Raw genomic sequence first — 18,757 nt, 5'->3', positions numbered from 1 at the left:
GGTACAGTCGTGGGGAACAGTTCCACAAACCAGCCGAGGTGCATGGGATTTGGGCAGAGAGGAATATTTCACTGGTACAGTCGTGGGAATCGGTTCCACAAACCAGCCGAGGTGCATGGGATTTGGGCAGAGAGGAATATTTCACTGGTACAGTCGTGGGGAACAGTTCCACAAACCAGCCAAGGTGCATGCGATTTGGGCAGAGAGGAATATTTCACAGGTACAGTCGTGCGAATCGGTTCCACAAACCAGCCGAGGTGCATGGGATTTGGGCAGAGAGGAATATTTCACAGGTACAGTCGTGGGGAACAGTTCCACAAACCAGCTGAGTTGCATGGGATTTGGGCAGAGAGGAATATTTCACAGGTATAGTCGTGCGAATCGGTTCCACAAACCAGCCGAGGTGCATGGGATTTGGGCAGAGAGGAATATTTCACAGGTACAGTCCTGGGGAACAGTTCCACAAACCAGCCGAGGTGCATGGGATTTGGGCAGAGAGGAATATTTCACTGGTACAGTCGTGGGAATCGGTTCCACAAACCAGCCGAGGTGCATGGGATTTGGGCAGAGAGGAATATTTCACAGGTACAGTCGTGGGGAACAGTTCCACAAACCAGCCGAGGTGCATGCGATTTAGGCAGAGAGGAATATTTCACAGGTACAGTCGTGCGAATCGGTTCCACAAACCAGCCGAGGTGCATGGGATTTGGGCAGATAGGAATATTTCACAGGTACAGTCGTGGGGAACAGTTCCACAAACCAGCCGAGGTGCATGCGATTTGGGCAGAGAGGAATATTTCACAGGTACAGTCGTGGGGAACAGTTCCACAAACCAGCCGAGGTGCATGGGATTTGGGCAGAGAGGAATATTTCACAGGTACAGTCGTGGGGAACAGTTCCACAAACCAGCCGAGGTGCATGGGATTTGGGCAGAGAGGAATATTTCACTGGTACAGTCGTGGGAATCGGTTCCACAAACCAGCCGAGGTGCATGGGATTTGGGCAGAGAGGAATATTTCACTGGTACAGTCGTGGGGAACAGTTCCACAAACCAGCCAAGGTGCATGCGATTTGGGCAGAGAGGAATATTTCACAGGTACAGTCGTGCGAATCGGTTCCACAAACCAGCCGAGGTGCATGGGATTTGGGCAGAGAGGAATATTTCACAGGTACAGTCGTGGGGAACAGTTCCACAAACCAGCTGAGTTGCATGGGATTTGGGCAGAGAGGAATATTTCACAGGTATAGTCGTGCGAATCGGTTCCACAAACCAGCCGAGGTGCATGGGATTTGGGCAGAGAGGAATATTTCACAGGTACAGTCCTGGGGAACAGTTCCACAAACCAGCCGAGGTGCATGGGATTTGGGCAGAGAGGAATATTTCACTGGTACAGTCGTGGGAATCGGTTCCACAAACCAGCCGAGGTGCATGGGATTTGGGCAGAGAGGAATATTTCACAGGTACAGTCGTGGGGAACAGTTCCACAAACCAGCCGAGGTGCATGCGATTTGGGCAGAGAGGAATATTTCACAGGTACAGTCGTGGGGAACAGTTCCACAAACCAGCCGAGGTGCATGGGATTTGGGCAGAGAGGAATATTTCACAGGTACAGTCGTGGGGAACAGTTCCACAAACCAGCCGAGGTGCATGCGATTTAGGCAGAGAGGAATATTTCACAGGTACAGTCGTGCGAATCGGTTCCACAAACCAGCCGAGGTGCATGGGATTTGGGCAGATAGGAATATTTCACAGGTACAGTCGTGGGGAACAGTTCCACAAACCAGCCGAGGTGCATGCGATTTGGGCAGAGAGGAATATTTCACAGGTACAGTCGTGGGGAACAGTTCCACAAACCAGCCGAGGTGCATGGGATTTGGGCAGAGAGGAATATTTCACAGGTACAGTCGTGGGGAACAGTTCCACAAACCAGCCGAGGTGCATGGGATTTGGGCAGAGAGGAATATTTCACTGGTACAGTCGTGGGAATCGGTTCCACAAACCAGCCGAGGTGCATGGGATTTGGGCAGAGAGGAATATTTCACTGGTACAGTCGTGGGGAACAGTTCCACAAACCAGCCAAGGTGCATGCGATTTGGGCAGAGAGGAATATTTCACAGGTACAGTCGTGGGGAACAGTTCCACAAACCAGCCGAGGTGCATGGGATTTGGGCAGAGAGGAATATTTCACAGGTACAGTCGTGGGGAACAGTTCCACAAACCAGCCGAGGTGCATGGGATTTGGGCAGAGAGGAATATTTCACTGGTACAGTCGTGGGAATCGGTTCCACAAACCAGCCGAGGTGCATGGGATTTGGGCAGAGAGGAATATTTCACAGGTACAGTCGTGGGGAACAGTTCCACAAACCAGCCGAGGTGCATGGGATTTGGGCAGAGAGGAATATTTCACAGGTACAGTCGTGGGGAACAGTTCCACAAACCAGCCGAGGTGCATGGGATTTGGGCAGAGAGGAATATTTCACTGGTACAGTCGTGGGGAACAGTTCCACAAACCAGCCGAGGTGCATGGGATTTGGGCAGAGAGGAATATTTCACAGGTACAGTCGTGGGGAACAGTTCCACAAACCAGCCGAGGTGCATGGGATTTGGGCAGAGAGGAATATTTCACAGGTACAGTCGTGGGGAACAGTTCCACAAACCAGCCGAGGTGCATGGGATTTGGGCAGAGAGGAATATTTCACTGGTACAGTCGTGGGAATCGGTTCCACAAACCAGCCGAGGTGCATGGGATTTGGGCAGAGAGGAATATTTCACAGGTACAGTCGTGGGGAACAGTTCCACAAACCAGCCGAGGTGCATGGGATTTGGGCAGAGAGGAATATTTCACAGGTACAGTCGTGGGAATCGGTTCCACAAACCAGCCGAGGTGCATGGGATTTGGGCAGAGAGGAATATTTCACTGGTACAGTCGTGGGGAACAGTTCCACAAACCAGCCGAGGTGCATGGGATTTGGGCAGAGAGGAATATTTCACAGGTACAGTCGTGGGGAACAGTTCCACAAACCAGCCGAGGTGCATGGGATTTGGGCAGAGAGGAATATTTCACAGGTACAGTCGTGGGGAACAGTTCCACAAACCAGCCGAGGTGCATGGGATTTGGGCAGAGAGGAATATTTCACTGGTACAGTCGTGGGGAACAGTTCCACAAACCAGCCGAGGTGCATGGGATTTGGGCAGAGAGGAATATTTCACAGGTACAGTCGTGGGGAACAGTTCCACAAACCAGCCGAGGTGCATGGGATTTGGGCAGAGAGGAATATTTCACTGGTACAGTCGTGGGAATCGGTTCCACAAACCAGCCGAGGTGCATGGGATTTGGGCAGAGAGGAATATTTCACAGGTACAGTCGTGGGGAACAGTTCCACAAACCAGCCGAGGTGCATGCGATTTGGGCAGAGAGGAATATTTCACAGGTACAGTCGTGGGGAACAGTTCCACAAACCAGCCGAGGTGCATGGGATTTGGGCAGAGAGGAATATTTCACAGGTACAGTCGTGGGAATCGGTTCCACAAACCAGCCGAGGTGCATGGGATTTGGGCAGAGAGGAATATTTCACTGGTACAGTCGTGGGGAACAGTTCCACAAACCAGCCGAGGTGCATGGGATTTGGGCAGAGAGGAATATTTCACAGGTACAGTCGTGGGGAACAGTTCCACAAACCAGCCGAGGTGCATGGGATTTGGGCAGAGAGGAATATTTCACAGGTACAGTCGTGGGGAACAGTTCCACAAACCAGCCGAGGTGCATGGGATTTGGGCAGAGAGGAATATTTCACTGGTACAGTCGTGGGAATCGGTTCCACAAACCAGCCGAGGTGCATGGGATTTGGGCAGAGAGGAATATTTCACAGGTACAGTCGTGGGGAACAGTTCCACAAACCAGCCGAGGTGCATGCGATTTGGGCAGAGAGGAATATTTCACAGGTACAGTCGTGGGGAACAGTTCCACAAACCAGCCGAGGTGCATGGGATTTGGGCAGAGAGGAATATTTCACAGGTACAGTCGTGGGGAACAGTTCCACAAACCAGCCGAGGTGCATGGGATTTGGGCAGAGAGGAATATTTCACAGGTACAGTCGTGGGGAACAGTTCCACAAACCAGCCGAGGTGCATGGGATTTGGGCAGATAGGAATATTTCACAGGTACAGTCGTGGGGAACAGTTCCACAAACCAGCCGAGGTGCATGGGATTTGGGCAGAGAGGAATATTTCTCTGGTACAGTCGTGGGGAACAGTTCCACAAACCAGCCGAGGTGCATGGGATTTGGGCAGAGAGGAATATTTCACAGGTACGGTCGTGGGGAACAGTTCCACAAACCAGCCGAGGTGCATGGTATTTGGGCAGAGAGGAATATTTCACAGGTACAGTCGTGGGGAACAGTTCCACAAACCAGCCGAGGTGCATGGGATTTGGGCAGAGAGGAATATTTCACAGGTACAGTCGTGGGAATCGGTTCCACAAACCAGCCGAGGTGCATGCGATTTGGGCAGAGAGGAATATTTCACAGGTACAGTCGTGGGAATCGGTTCCGCAAACCAGCCGAGGTGCATGGGATTTGGGCAGAGAGGAATATTTCACAGGTACAGTCGTGGGAATCGGTTCCGCAAACCAGCCGAGGTGCATGGGATTTGGGCAGAGAGGAATATTTCACGGGTACAGTCATGGGGAACAGTTCCACAAACCAGCCGAGGTGCATGGGTTTTGGGCAGAGAGGAATATTTCACAGGTACAGTCGTGGGAATCGGTTCCACAAACCAGCCGAGGTGCATGCGATTTGGGCAGAGAGGAATATTTCACAGGTACAGTCGTGGGAATCGGTTCCGCAAACCAGCCGAGGTGCATGGGATTTGGGCAGAGAGGAATATTTCACAGGTACAGTCGTGGGAATCGGTTCCGCAAACGAGCCGAGGTGCATGGGATTTGGGCAGAGAGAAATATTTCACGGGTACAGTCATGGGGAACAGTTCCACAAACTAGCCGAGGTGCATGGGATTTGGGCAGAGAGCAATATTTCACAGGTACAGTCGTACGAATCGGTTCCACAAACCACTCGAGGGCTGTAGGTTCACTGCAGAGAGGAATATTTCACAGGCATGGTCACGGGGAACTGGCCAGTGATCCTGGTCAGCAGGTCAGCGTGTGAAATCACATTCCCACTTACACGTCATCATCTGCCTGCCATTCAGCAGATCGACTGCTGCGGCCACCGTCTGCTGAGCTGGCGTTCCTGTGGAGGGCAAAGAGAGAATTAGATCTCCATCGCCTGAGAATGTGTTCCTTCAGATCTGTGGGAGGCAAGGGCAGGTACTGCAGGACCCTAGCAGAGATCATCCTTATTGATAGGTGAGGGACCGGAGGATTGGAGGATGGCCAATATTTTTCCGCTGTTTAAGAAAGCCTCTGAATATAAACCAGGAAATGATAGGCCAATGAGCCTAACATCAGTAGAAGGAAAGTTATTGAAAAGTATTCTTAGAGACCAGATATATGAATATTTGGATAGTCAGGGACTGATTAGGGATACTCAGCTTGGCTTTGTGTGTGCTAGATAGTGTCTAACCAATCTTGCAGAATTTTTTTAAGTTACCAGGAAAGTTGTTGAAGGCAAGAAGTGGATGTTGTCTACATGGACTTTAGCAAGGCATTTGACAAGGTCCCACAAGGGAGGTTGGTCAAGAAGGTTGAGTCACTTGGCATTCAGGGTGAGGTAGTAAATTGGATTAGACATTGGCTTTGTGGGAGAAGCCAGAGAGTGGCAGTAGATGGTTGCCTGTGACTAGTGGTGTGCCACAGGGATTGGTGTTGGGTTATATTGTTGTTTGTCATCTATATCAATGATTTTGATGATAATGTGGGTAACTTTGCGGATGACACCAAGATTGTGGGTATAGTGGACAGCGAGGAAGACTATCATGGCTTGCAGTGGGATCTGGACAAGCTGGAAAAATGGGCTGAGAAACGGCAGATGGAATTTAATGCAGACAAGTGTAAGGTAGGGCTTTGGTAGGACAACCAGGGCAGGTCTTTCACAGTGAACAGTAGGGCTCTGAGGAGTGCGGTAGAACAAAGAGATCTTAGAATACAGGTCCATAAGGCATTGCAAATGGAATCACAGGTAGACAGGGCCGTAAAGAAAGCTTTTGCCACATTAGCCTTCATAATTCGACGTACTGAATACAGGAAATGAGAGGTTCTGTTGAAGTTGCATAAGACATTGGTGAGGCCTAATTTGCAGTGTTGTGTGCAGCCCTGGTCACCTACCTACAGGGAAGATTGAAAGAGTACAGAGAAAATTTACAAGGATATTGCCGGATCTAGAGGACCTGAGGTGTAAGGAAAGTATGAATAGGTTCGGATTTTATTCCATGGAATGCATAAAACTAAGGGAACATTTGATAGAGGTATACAAAATTATGAGGTGTGTAGATAGGGTAAATGCAAGCTGGCTTTTTCCATTGAGGCTGTGTGGGATTACAACCTGAGGTCATGGGTTAAGGGTGAAAGGTGAAGAGTTTAAGGGGAACATGGTGGGGGGGGGGTGGTGTCACTTCTTCACTCAGAAGGTTGTGAGAGTGTGGAACGAGCCACCAGCACAAGTGCAATGTGCAAGCTCGATTTCAAAGTTTCAGAGAAGTTTGAATAGAGACATGGATAGTAGAGATATGGAGGACTGGGGTCCACAGGACTAGGCAGTTTAAATGATTCCACATAGACTAGATGGGTTTGAGGGCCTGTTTCTATGCTGTACTTTTCTATTACTCTATGACCCAAAGAACACTTAGATGCTAAAATAGTTCCAGAACTATAACTGTCACTCCACTTTTTAAGAGGGAGGGAAGCAAAAGACAAGAAATTATAGACCAGTTAGCCAGACTTCAGTGTTTGGGAAGATGTTGGTATTCAGTATTAAGGATGAGGTTTCGAGGTACTTGGAGGCACACAATAAGAGAGGCCTTTTCTACGTCGGCTGCCAGGGACTAGTGATGTTCATCAGCAGCCAGTGTTGGGGCCGCTTCTCAATGTTAGATCTCAAGGATTTAGATAACAAAATTAATGGCTCTATGCCTATTTTTGCAGACAGTACAAAGGTAGAGGGGCAGATAGTGTTGAGAAAGCAGGAAATCTGAAAAAGTACTGAGAGTTTAGGAGAATGGGCAAAGACGTGTCAGGTGAAATATCGTGTAGCAAAGTGTACGGTCATACATTTTGGTAGAAGGAAGAATGGCACAGATTATTTTCTAAACAGAGAGAAAATTCGAAAATCGGAGTTGCACAGGGACTTGGGAGGTCAATTTGCAGTTGAGTCGGTGATGAGGAAGATAAATGCAATGTTAGCATTCATTTCAAGAGGACTAGGATGTAATGCTGAGGCTTCATAAGAAAGCACTTGGAGTATTGTGAGCAGTTTTGAAACACTTTTCAAAGAAATGATGTGCTGACATTGGAGAAAGTCCAGGCGATGTTCACGAGAATTATTCTGGGAATGTAACGGTTAATGTATGAGGTGCATTTGAAGCCATAGAGCCATTAATTTTGTTATCTAAATCCTTGAGATCTAACACTAAGAGAAGCTGCCCCAACACTGGCTGCTGAGTTTAAAAGAATGAGGGGTGACCTTATTGAAACCTGTCAAACATTGAATGGCCTAGTTAGAGTGCATGTGGAGAGGATGTTTCCTATAGTGGGGGAGTCTAGGACCAGAGGACACAGATAGAGTGGATGTGGAGAGGATGTTTCCTATAGTGGGGGAGTCTAGGACCAGGGGACACAGATAGAGTGGATGTGGAGAGGATGTTTCCTATAGTGGGTGAGTCTAGGACCAGAGGACACAGATAGAGTGGATGTGGAGAGGATGTTTCCTATAGTGGGGGAGTCTAGGACCAGGGGACACAGATAGAGTGGATGTGGAGAGGATGTTTCCTATAGTGGGTGAGTCTAGGACCAGAGGACACAGATACAGTGGATGTGGAGAGGATGTTTCCTATAGTGGGGGAGTCTAGGACCAGAGGACACAGATAGAGTGGATGTGGAGAGGATGTTTCCTATAGTGGGGGAGTCTAGGACCAGGGGACACAGATAGAGTGGATGTGGAGAGGATGTTTCCTATAGTGGGTGAGTCTAGGACCAGAGGACACAGATACAGTGGATGTGGAGAGGATGTTTCCTATGGTGGGGGAGTCTAGGACCAGAGGACACAGATAGAGTGGATGTGGAGAGGATGTTTCCTATAGTGGGGGAGTCTAGGACCAGAGGACACAGATAGAGTGGATGTGGAGAGGATGTTTCCTACAGTGGGGGAGTCTAGGACCAGAGGGTACAGATAGAGTGGATGTGGAGAGGATGTTTCCTATAGTGAGGGAGTCTAGGACCAGAGGACACAGATAGAGTGGATGTGGAGAGGATGTTTCCTATAGTGGGGGAGTCTAGGACCAGAGGACACAGATAGAGTGGAAGTGGAGAGGATGTTTCCTATAGTGGGGGAGTCTAGGACCAGAGGACACAGATAGAGTGGATGTGCAGAGGATGTTTCCTATAGTGGGGGAGTCTAGGACCAGAGGACACAGATAGAGTGGATGTGGAGAGGATGTTTCCTATAGTGAGGGAGTCTAGGACCAGAGGACACAGATAGAGTGGATGTGGAGAGGATGTTTCCTATGGTGGGGGAGTCTAGGACCAGAGGACACAGATAGAGTGGATGTGGAGAGGATGTTTCCTATAGTGGGTGAGTCTAGGACCAGAGGACACAGATAGAGTGGATGTGGAGAGGATGTTTCCTATAGTGGGTGAGTCTAGGACCAGAGGACACAGATAGAGTGGATGTGGAGAGGATGTTTCCTATAGTGGGGGAGTCTAGGACCAGAGGACACAGATAGAGTGGATGTGGAGAGGATGTTTCCTATAGTGGGGGAGTCTAGGACCAGAGGACACAGATAGAGTGGATGTGGAGAGGATGTTTCCTATAGTGGGGGAGTCTAGGACCAGGGGACACAGATAGAGTGGATGTGGAGAGGATGTTTCCTATAGTGGGGGAGTCTAGGACCAGAGGACACAGATAGAGTGGATGTGGAGAGGATGTTTCCTATGGTGGGGGAGTCTAGGACCAGAGGACACAGATAGAGTGGATGTGGAGAGGATGTTTCCTACAGTGGGGGAGTCTAGGACCAGAGGGTACAGATAGAGTGGATGTGGAGAGGATGTTTCCTATAGTGAGGGAGTCTAGGACCAGAGGACACAGATAGAGTGGATGTGGAGAGGATGTTTCCTATAGTGGGGGAGTCTAGGACCAGAGGACACAGATAGAGTGGATGTGGAGAGGATGTTTCCTATAGTGGGGGAGTCTAGGACCAGAGGACACAGATAGAGTGGATGTGGAGAGGATGTTTCCTATAGTGGGGGAGTCTAGGACCAGAGGACACAGATAGAGTGGATGTGGAGAGGATGAATCCTATAGTGGGGAGTCTAGGACCAGAGGACACAGATAGAGTGGATGTGGAGAGGATGTTTCCTATAGTGGGGGAGTCTAGGACCAGAGGACACAGATAGAGTGGATGTGGAGAGGATGTTTCCTATAGTGGGGGAGTCTAGGACCAGAGGACACAGATAGAGTGGATGTGGAGAGGATGTTTCCTATAGTGGGGGAGTCTAGGACCAGAGGACACAGATAGAGTGGATGTGGAGAGGATGTTTCCTATAGTGGGGGAGTCTAGGACCAGAGGACACAGATAGAGTGGATGTGGAGAGGATGAATCCTATAGTGGGGAGTCTAGGACCAGAGAACACAGATAGAGTGGATGTGGAGAGGATGTATCCTATAGTGGGGGAGTCTAGGACCAGAGAACACAGATAGAGTGGATGTGGAGAGGATGTTTCCTATAGTGGGGGAGTCTAGGACCAGAGGACACAGATAGAGTGGATGTGGAGAGGATGTTTCCTATAGTGGGGGAGTCTAGGACCAGAGGACACAGATAGAGTGGATGTGGAGAGGATGTTTCCTATAGTGGGGGAGTCTGGGACCAGAGGACACAGATAGAGTGGGTGTGGAGAGGATGTTTCCTATAGTGGGGGAGTCTAGGACCAGAGGACACAGATAGAGTGGATGTGGAGAGGATGTTCCCTATAGTGGGGGAGTCTAGGACCAGAGGACACAGATAGAGTGGATGTGGAGAGGATGTTTCCCATTGTGGAGAGGGTCTCAGAATGCTGGGACTTCCCTCCAGATCTGGAACCGAGACAAGAGGAATTTAGCCAAGGGTGGTGAATCTGTGGAACTCATTGTCTCAGACAGCTGTGTCGTCCAGATCGTTGGGTATATTTAAAACAGATGTTGATAGCTCTGTAATTACTAAAGGTGTCAAAGGTCACAGGGAGAAGGCAGGAGAATGGAATTGAGGGGGATAATAAATCAGCCATGATAGAATGGCAAAGTCTTATGGACAGTTGGCTAGAGGGTATTTACCCTACCCATTGTAAGTTTTTACAGTCGTTAAGGATAAAAATTTCCCAGTACTTGGATGAAATAGGATGAAATCAGCAGAGTTTTGATCAAGGGAGACTTTACTTGAGAACTCTGGGGAGCTCGGAGATCTGAGACAAACTGTTCACACCATTCATTCCCCTTACCACTGGAGCCCCTCCGTCAGCCCGAGCACCCATCCAGATCTGTGACCACCCGCTTCGGGCATTCACCACCAGAGCTGAGACAAACTGTTCACACCATTCATTCCCCTTACCACTGGAGCCCCTCCGTCAGCCCGAGCACCCATCCAGATCTGCAGCACCTTTCATTCAATTACCGTTGTGCTCACAGAAGCACTTACCCATCAGCTCCACCCGAATATCCCTCAGTTGGATTCCTGTTCAAGAAGGAAAAGAATGAAAATATCTGTGCTGTAGGGAGGGACGCTCGGACACACGGAGCAGTGGCCACTCAGCGATACACAGACAATGCCTCCTCCCATAACACCGACAGCCACGGAGTGAGAGGGTGAGGCGCTGCCTTTCGATGAGAGAGTGCAGAGGATCCACATACATCAGACACTCAGCTGAGAAGTGGGATTGGGAGATGTGTGAGAACAAAGAGGCTGTTGGGAGTGGGTGCCTTGGGAATCAGTTCCACAAACCAGCCGAGGTGCATGGGATTTGGGCAGAGAGGAATATTTCACTGGTACAGTCGTTGGAATCGGTTCCACAAACCAGCCGAGGTGCATAGGATTTGGGCAGAGAGGAATATTTCACAGGTACAGTCGTGGGGAACAGTTCCACAAACCAGCCGAGGTGCATGGGATTTGGGCAGAGAGGAATATTTCACAGGTACAGTCGTGGGGAACAGTTCCACAAACCAGCCGAGGTGCATGGGATTTGGGCAGAGAGGAATATTTCACTGGTACAGTCGTGGGGAACAGTTCCACAAACCAGCCGAGGTGCATGGGATTTGGGCAGAGAGGAATATTTCACTGGTACAGTCGTGGGAATCGGTTCCACAAACCAGCCGAGGTGCATGAGATTTGGGCAGAGAGGAATATTTCACAGGTACAGTCGTGGGGAACAGTTCCACAAACCAGCCGAGGTGCATGAGATTTGGGCAGAGAGGAATATTTCACAGGTACAGTCGTGGGGAACAGTTCCACAAACCAGCCGAGGTGCATGGGATTTGGGCAGAGAGGAATATTTCACAGGTACAGTCGTTGGAATCGGTTCCACAAACCAGCCGAGGTGCATGAGATTTGGGCAGAGAGGAATATTTCACAGGTACAGTCGTGGGGAACAGTTCCACAAACCAGCCGAGGTGCATGGGATTTGGGCAGAGAGGAATATTTCACAGGTACAGTCATGGGGAACAGTTCCACAAACCAGCCGAGGTGCATGGGATTTGGGCAGAGAGGAATATTTCACTGGTACAGTCGTGGGAATCGGTTCCACAAACCAGCCGAGGTGCATGGGATTTGGGCAGAGAGGAATATTTCACAGGTACAGTCGTGGGGAACAGTTCCACAAACCAGCCGAGGTGCATGGGATTTGGGCAGAGAGGAATATTTCACAGGTACAGTCGTGGGGAACAGTTCCACAAACCAGCCGAGGTGCATGGGATTTGGGCAGAGAGGAATATTTCACAGGTACGGTCGTGGGGAACAGTTCCACAAACCAGCCGAGGTGCATGGGATTTGGGCAGAGAGGAATATTTCACAGGTACAGTCGTGCGAATCGGTTCCACAAACCAGCCGAGGTGCATGCGATTTGGGCAGAGAGGAATATTTCACAGGTACAGTCCTGGGGAACAGTTCCACAAACCAGCCGAGGTGCATGGGATTTGGGCAGAGAGGAATATTTCACTGGTACAGTCGTGGGAATCGGTTCCACAAACCAGCCGAGGTGCATGGGATTTGGGCAGAGAGGAATATTTCACAGGTACAGTCGTGGGGAACAGTTCCACAAACCAGCCGAGGTGCATGGGATTTGGGCAGAGAGGAATATTTCACAGGTACAGTCGTGGGGAACAGTTCCACAAACCAGCCGAGGTGCATGGGATTTGGGCAGAGAGGAATATTTCACAGGTACGGTCGTGGGGAACAGTTCCACAAACCAGCCGAGGTGCATGGGATTTGGGCAGAGAGGAATATTTCACAGGTACAGTCGTGCGAATCGGTTCCACAAACCAGCCGAGGTGCATGCGATTTGGGCAGAGAGGAATATTTCACAGGTACAGTCCTGGGGAACAGTTCCACAAACCAGCCGAGGTGCATGGGATTTGGGCAGAGAGGAATATTTCACTGGTACAGTCGTGGGAATCGGTTCCACAAACCAGCCGAGGTGCATGGGATTTGGGCAGAGAGGAATATTTCACAGGTACAGTCGTGGGGAACAGTTCCACAAACCAGCCGAGGTGCATGCGATTTGGGCAGAGAGGAATATTTCACAGGTACAGTCGTGGGGAACAGTTCCACAAACCAGCCGAGGTGCATGGGATTTGGGCAGAGAGGAATATTTCACAGGTACAGTCGTGCGAATCGGTTCCACAAACCAGCCGAGGTGCATGGGATTTGGGCAGAGAGGAATATTTCACAGGTACAGTCGTGGGGAACAGTTCCACAAACCAGCCGAGGTGCATGGGATTTGGGCAGAGAGGAATATTTCACAGGTACAGTCGTGGGGAACAGTTCCACAAACCAGCCGAGGTGCATGGGATTTGGGCAGAGAGGAATATTTCACAGGTACAGTCGTGGGAATCGGTTCCACAAACCAGCCGAGGTGCATGCGATTTGGGCAGAGAGGAATATTTCACAGGTACAGTCCTGGGGAACAGTTCCACAAACCAGCCGAGGTGCATGGGATTTGGGCAGAGAGGAATATTTCACTGGTACAGTCGTGGGAATCGGTTCCACAAACCAGCCGAGGTGCATGGGATTTGGGCAGAGAGGAATATTTCACAGGTACAGTCGTGGGGAACAGTTCCACAAACCAGCCGAGGTGCATGCGATTTGGGCAGAGAGGAATATTTCACAGGTACAGTCGTGGGGAACAGTTCCACAAACCAGCCGAGGTGCATGGGATTTGGGCAGAGAGGAATATTTCACAGGTACAGTCGTGCGAATCGGTTCCACAAACCAGCCGAGGTGCATGGGATTTGGGCAGAGAGGAATATTTCACAGGTACAGTCGTGGGGAACAGTTCCACAAACCAGCCGAGGTGCATGGGATTTGGGCAGAGAGGAATATTTCACAGGTACAGTCGTGGGGAACAGTTCCACAAACCAGCCGAGGTGCATGGGATTTGGGCAGAGAGGAATATTTCACAGGTACAGTCGTTGGAATCGGTTCCACAAACCAGCCGAGGTGCATGAGATTTGGGCAGAGAGGAATATTTCACAGGTACAGTCGTGGGGAACAGTTCCACAAACCAGCCGAGGTGCATGGGATTTGGGCAGAGAGGAATATTTCACAGGTACAGTCATGGGGAACAGTTCCACAAACCAGCGGAGGTGCATGGGATTTGGGCAGAGAGGAATATTTCACTGGTACAGTCGTGGGAATCGGTTCCACAAACCAGCCGAGGTGCATGGGATTTGGGCAGAGAGGAATATTTCACAGGTACAGTCGTGGGGAACAGTTCCACAAACCAGCCGAGGTGCATGCGATTTGGGCAGAGAGGAATATTTCACAGGTACAGTCGTGGGGAACAGTTCCACAAACCAGCCGAGGTGCATGGGATTTGGGCAGAGAGGAATATTTCACAGGTACAGTCGTGGGAATCGGTTCCACAAACCAGCCGAGGTGCATGGGATTTGGGCAGAGAGGAATATTTCACTGGTACAGTCGTGGGGAACAGTTCCACAAACCAGCCGAGGTGCATGGGATTTGGGCAGAGAGGAATATTTCACAGGTACAGTCGTGGGGAACAGTTCCACAAACCAGCCGAGGTGCATGGGATTTGGGCAGAGAGGAATATTTCACAGGTACAGTCGTGGGGAACAGTTCCACAAACCAGCCGAGGTGCATGGGATTTGGGCAGAGAGGAATATTTCACTGGTACAGTCGTGGGAATCGGTTCCACAAACCAGCCGAGGTGCATGGGATTTGGGCAGAGAGGAATATTTCACAGGTACAGTCGTGGGGAACAGTTCCACAAACCAGCCGAGGTGCATGCGATTTGGGCAGAGAGGAATATTTCACAGGTACAGTCGTGGGGAACAGTTCCACAAACCAGCCGAGGTGCATGGGATTTGGGCAGAGAGGAATATTTCACTGGTACAGTCGTGGGAATCGGTTCCACAAACCAGCCGAGGTGCATGGGATTTGGGCAGAGAGGAATATTTCACAGGTACAGTCGTGGGGAACAGTTCCACAAACCAGCCGAGGTGCATGGGATTTGGGCAGAGAGGAATATTTCACAGGTACAGTCGTGGGGAACAGTTCCACAAACCAGCCGAGGTGCATGGGATTTGGGCAGAGAGGAATATTTCACAGGTACAGTCGTGGGGAACAGTTCCACAAACCAGCCGAGGTGCATGGGATTTGGGCAGATAGGAATATTTCACAGGTACAGTCGTGGGGAACAGTTCCACAAACCAGCCGAGGTGCATGGGATTTGGGCAGAGAGGAATATTTCTCTGGTACAGTCGTGGGGAACAGTTCCACAAACCAGCCGAGGTGCATGGGATTTGGGCAGAGAGGAATATTTCACAGGTACGGTCGTGGGGAACAGTTCCACAAACCAGCCGAGGTGCATGGTATTTGGGCAGAGAGGAATATTTCACAGGTACAGTCGTGGGGAACAGTTCCACAAACCAGCCGAGGTGCATGGGATTTGGGCAGATAGGAATATTTCACAGGTACAGTCGTGGGGAACAGTTCCACAAACCAGCCGAGGTGCATGGGATTTGGGCAGAGAGGAATATTTCTCTGGTACAGTCGTGGGGAACAGTTCCACAAACCAGCCGAGGTGCATGGGATTTGGGCAGAGAGGAATATTTCACAGGTACGGTCGTGGGGAACAGTTCCACAAACCAGCCGAGGTGCATGGTATTTGGGCAGAGAGGAATATTTCACAGGTACAGTCGTGGGGAACAGTTCCACAAACCAGCCGAGGTGCATGGGATTTGGGCAGAGAGGAATATTTCACAGGTACAGTCGTGGGAATCGGTTCCACAAACCAGCCGAGGTGCATGCGATTTGGGCAGAGAGGAATATTTCACAGGTACAGTCGTGGGAATCGTTTCCGCAAACCAGCCGAGGTGCATGGGATTTGGGCAGAGAGGAATATTTCACAGGTACAGTCGTGGGAATCGGTTCCGCAAACCAGCCGAGGTGCATGGGATTTGGGCAGAGAGGAATATTTCACGGGTACAGTCATGGGGAACAGTTCCACAAACCAGCCGAGGTGCATGGGTTTTGGGCAGAGAGGAATATTTCACAGGTACAGTCGTGGGAATCGGTTCCACAAACCAGCCGAGGTGCATGCGATTTGGGCAGAGAGGAATATTTCACAGGTACAGTCGTGGGAATCGGTTCCGCAAACCAGCCGAGGTGCATGGGATTTGGGCAGAGAGGAATATTTCACAGGTACAGTCGTGGGAATCGGTTCCGCAAACGAGCCGAGGTGCATGGGATTTGGGCAGAGAGAAATATTTCACGGGTACAGTCATGGGGAACAGTTCCACAAACTAGCCGAGGTGCATGGGATTTGGGCAGAGAGCAATATTTCACAGGTACAGTCGTACGAATCGGTTCCACAAACCACTCGAGGGCTGTAGGTTCACTGCAGAGAGGAATATTTCACAGGCATGGTCACGGGGAACTGGCCAGTGATCCTGGTCAGCAGGTCAGCGTGTGAAATCACATTCCCACTTACACGTCATCATCTGCCTGCCATTCAGCAGATCGACTGCTGCGGCCACCGTCTGCTGAGCTGGCGTTCCTGTGGAGGGCAAAGAGAGAATTAGATCTCCATCGCCAGCAGCCATGCGCATCCACCCTGAGCTCAAATGCATGCCTGGTCCTGTAATCCCATCCCCGGCACCCCAGGCACAGAGGCCAGGGGTCCATCACCACACCTGGGACAAGAGAAAGAAGCTGTAAAGGTGAAACTTGAGGAGTAAATGAGCCAATAATATCAACACATATTCCAGCAGCTTCTCTGGAAACACACAGTCAGACAGACTGGCGTGGAGGTTGGACCGCTTCCGTCTGATGCTGCGGAAACTAGTGGGGATCCAGGAAATTGCAGAGCAGTCGGAATGAGCTGGGACTTTATTCTCGGCAGTTCAGTGAAACCAGGGAATATTTGATAGAGGCATACTACATCTCATGGGTAGCTGGATCTGCTGACAGGAGAAGGGAACAGGCAGGTTACTGACATCGTAAATCCAGTCACTTCAGGCAGATGGGTCTCGCCAGCCATGGTTGGCAGCTCATCCCGGAGAAAAAACTCTGATCTGAAACCTCGGCTCTGCCCACTCATGTGGACGGCTTTGGGAGTAAACCCTGAGGAAAACTCCTGCGCTGGAGCCCCAGAGGCAGTTCTACGTTGAGTTCAACGCTGACTGGCAACTCCTGCAAAGCTTCTGGTACCGAACCGTATCGGGCTCTGCTGTTCCTGTGGGTTCATCAGATGCGTGGAGAGGGGGAGCCTGCTCCACGGGCAACAGCTCGCCCTCCATATCGTACTGCCCAGGCCTGCGTATCCAGACAGCTCGGATACAATATCCGTGGTCAATTCTGAATGACGGAGGCCCTCGCCAGATAAGGTAAGTGTAAGGCGGCTTTTCCACTGAGGTTAGAGGTCACATTTTTCTTTCACACTTCCAGCTCTTCACACTTTCCCCAAACTCGAGGCGTAGCCATGGGCACTCCTGTGGCCTGCCTGTTTGTTGGCTATGTGAAGAGCCTGTGTTTGAAACCTACTTTGGTTTCACTCCCTAACTCTTCCTCCACTACACTGATGACTGAATTGCTGCAGCTTCATGCACTCATGCTAAGCTCATCAGTTTTAGCAACTTGGCCTCCAATTTCCACCCTGCCCTTAAATTCACTTGGCCCATCTCTTTCCCATTTCTAATTCTCTCTGTCTGCATCTCTGGAGACAAACTGTGCATCAATATAAACCTACCAATTCCCACAGTCATCTCGATAAGTCCTCCTCCCACCCTGTCCCCTGTCCCACCCAGTCCCACCTACCAATTCCCACAGTCATCTCGATAGGTCCTCCTCCCACCCTGTCCCCTGTCCCACCCTGTCCCACCTACCAATTCCCACAGTCATCTCGATGTCCTCCTCCCACCCTGTCCCCTGTCCCACCTACCAATTCCCACAGTCATCTCGATAGGTCCTCCTCCCACCCTGTCCCCTGTCCCACCCTGTCCCACCTACCAATTCCCACAGTCATCTCGATAAGTCCTCCTCCCACCCTGTCCCCTGTCCCACCCTGTCCCACCTACCAATTCCCACAGTCATCTCGATGTCCTCCTCCCACCCTGTCCCCTGTCCCACCCTGTCCCACCTACCAATTCCCACAGTCATCTCGATGTCCTCCTCCCACCCTGTCCCACCTACCAATTCCCACAGTCATCTCGATAAGTCCTCCTCCCACCCTGTCCCCTGTCCCACCCAGTCCCACCTACCAATTCCCACAGTCATCTCGATAGGTCCTCCTCCCACCCTGTCCCCTGTCCCACCCTGTCCCGCCTACCAATTCCCACAGTCATCTCGATAAGTCCTCCTCCCACCCTGTCCCCTGTCCCACCCTGTCCCACCTACCAATTCCCACAGTCATCTCGATGTCCTCCTCCCACCCTGTCCCCTGTCCCACCCTGTCCCGCCTACCAATTCCCACAGTCATCTCGATAGGTCCTCCTCCCACCCTGTCCCCTGTCCCACCCTGTCCCACCTACCAATTCCCACAGTCATCTCGATGTCCTCCTCCCACCCTGTCCCCTGTCCCACCCTGTCCCACCTACCAATTCCCACAGTCATCTCGATGTCCTCCTCCCACCCTGTCCCCTGTCCCACCCTGTCCCACCTACCAATTCCCACAGTCATCTCGATAAGTCCTCCTCCCACCCTGTCCCCTGTCCCACCCTGTCCCACCTACCAATTCCCACAGTCATCTCGATGTCCTCCTCCCACCCTGTCCCCTGTCCCACCCTGTCCCACCTACCAATTCCCACAGTCATCTCGATGTCCTCCTCCCACCCTGTCCCACCTACCAATTCCCACAGTCATCTCGATAAGTCCTCCTCCCACCCT

At 50.9% G+C, this 18,757-nt stretch overlaps 1 protein-coding gene and 1 long non-coding RNA gene across 2 annotated transcripts in view; both read right to left on the bottom strand.

The window, feature by feature from the left end:
- LOC140719972 (uncharacterized) overlaps window positions 1-5,252 on the bottom strand; it is a 28,260-nt gene extending 23,008 nt beyond the window's left edge. The window contains exon 1 of the long non-coding RNA XR_012097066.1: window positions 5,182-5,252. This is a non-coding gene — a long non-coding RNA (uncharacterized lncRNA). The remainder of the gene's footprint in view (window positions 1-5,181) is intronic.
- A 5,564-nt stretch (window positions 5,253-10,816) lies between these two features.
- Window positions 10,817-18,757, bottom strand: part of LOC140738197 (uncharacterized) — a 75,555-nt gene continuing 67,614 nt past the window's right edge. Inside the window, exons 25-26 of the mRNA XM_073065307.1 lie at window positions 16,365-16,430; window positions 10,817-10,873 (exon numbers count right to left, since the gene is read on the bottom strand). Of these exons, the coding sequence (XP_072921408.1) occupies window positions 10,834-10,873; window positions 16,365-16,430 (106 nt within the window). The 3' untranslated portion in view covers window positions 10,817-10,833. The remainder of the gene's footprint in view (window positions 10,874-16,364; window positions 16,431-18,757) is intronic.

The sequence above is a fragment of the Hemitrygon akajei genome, chromosome 2 (assembly GCF_048418815.1).
Source record: "Hemitrygon akajei chromosome 2, sHemAka1.3, whole genome shotgun sequence".
Taxonomy (NCBI): Eukaryota; Metazoa; Chordata; class Chondrichthyes; order Myliobatiformes; family Dasyatidae; genus Hemitrygon; species Hemitrygon akajei.
This window is presented reverse-complemented; position numbering and strand designations above follow the sequence as displayed.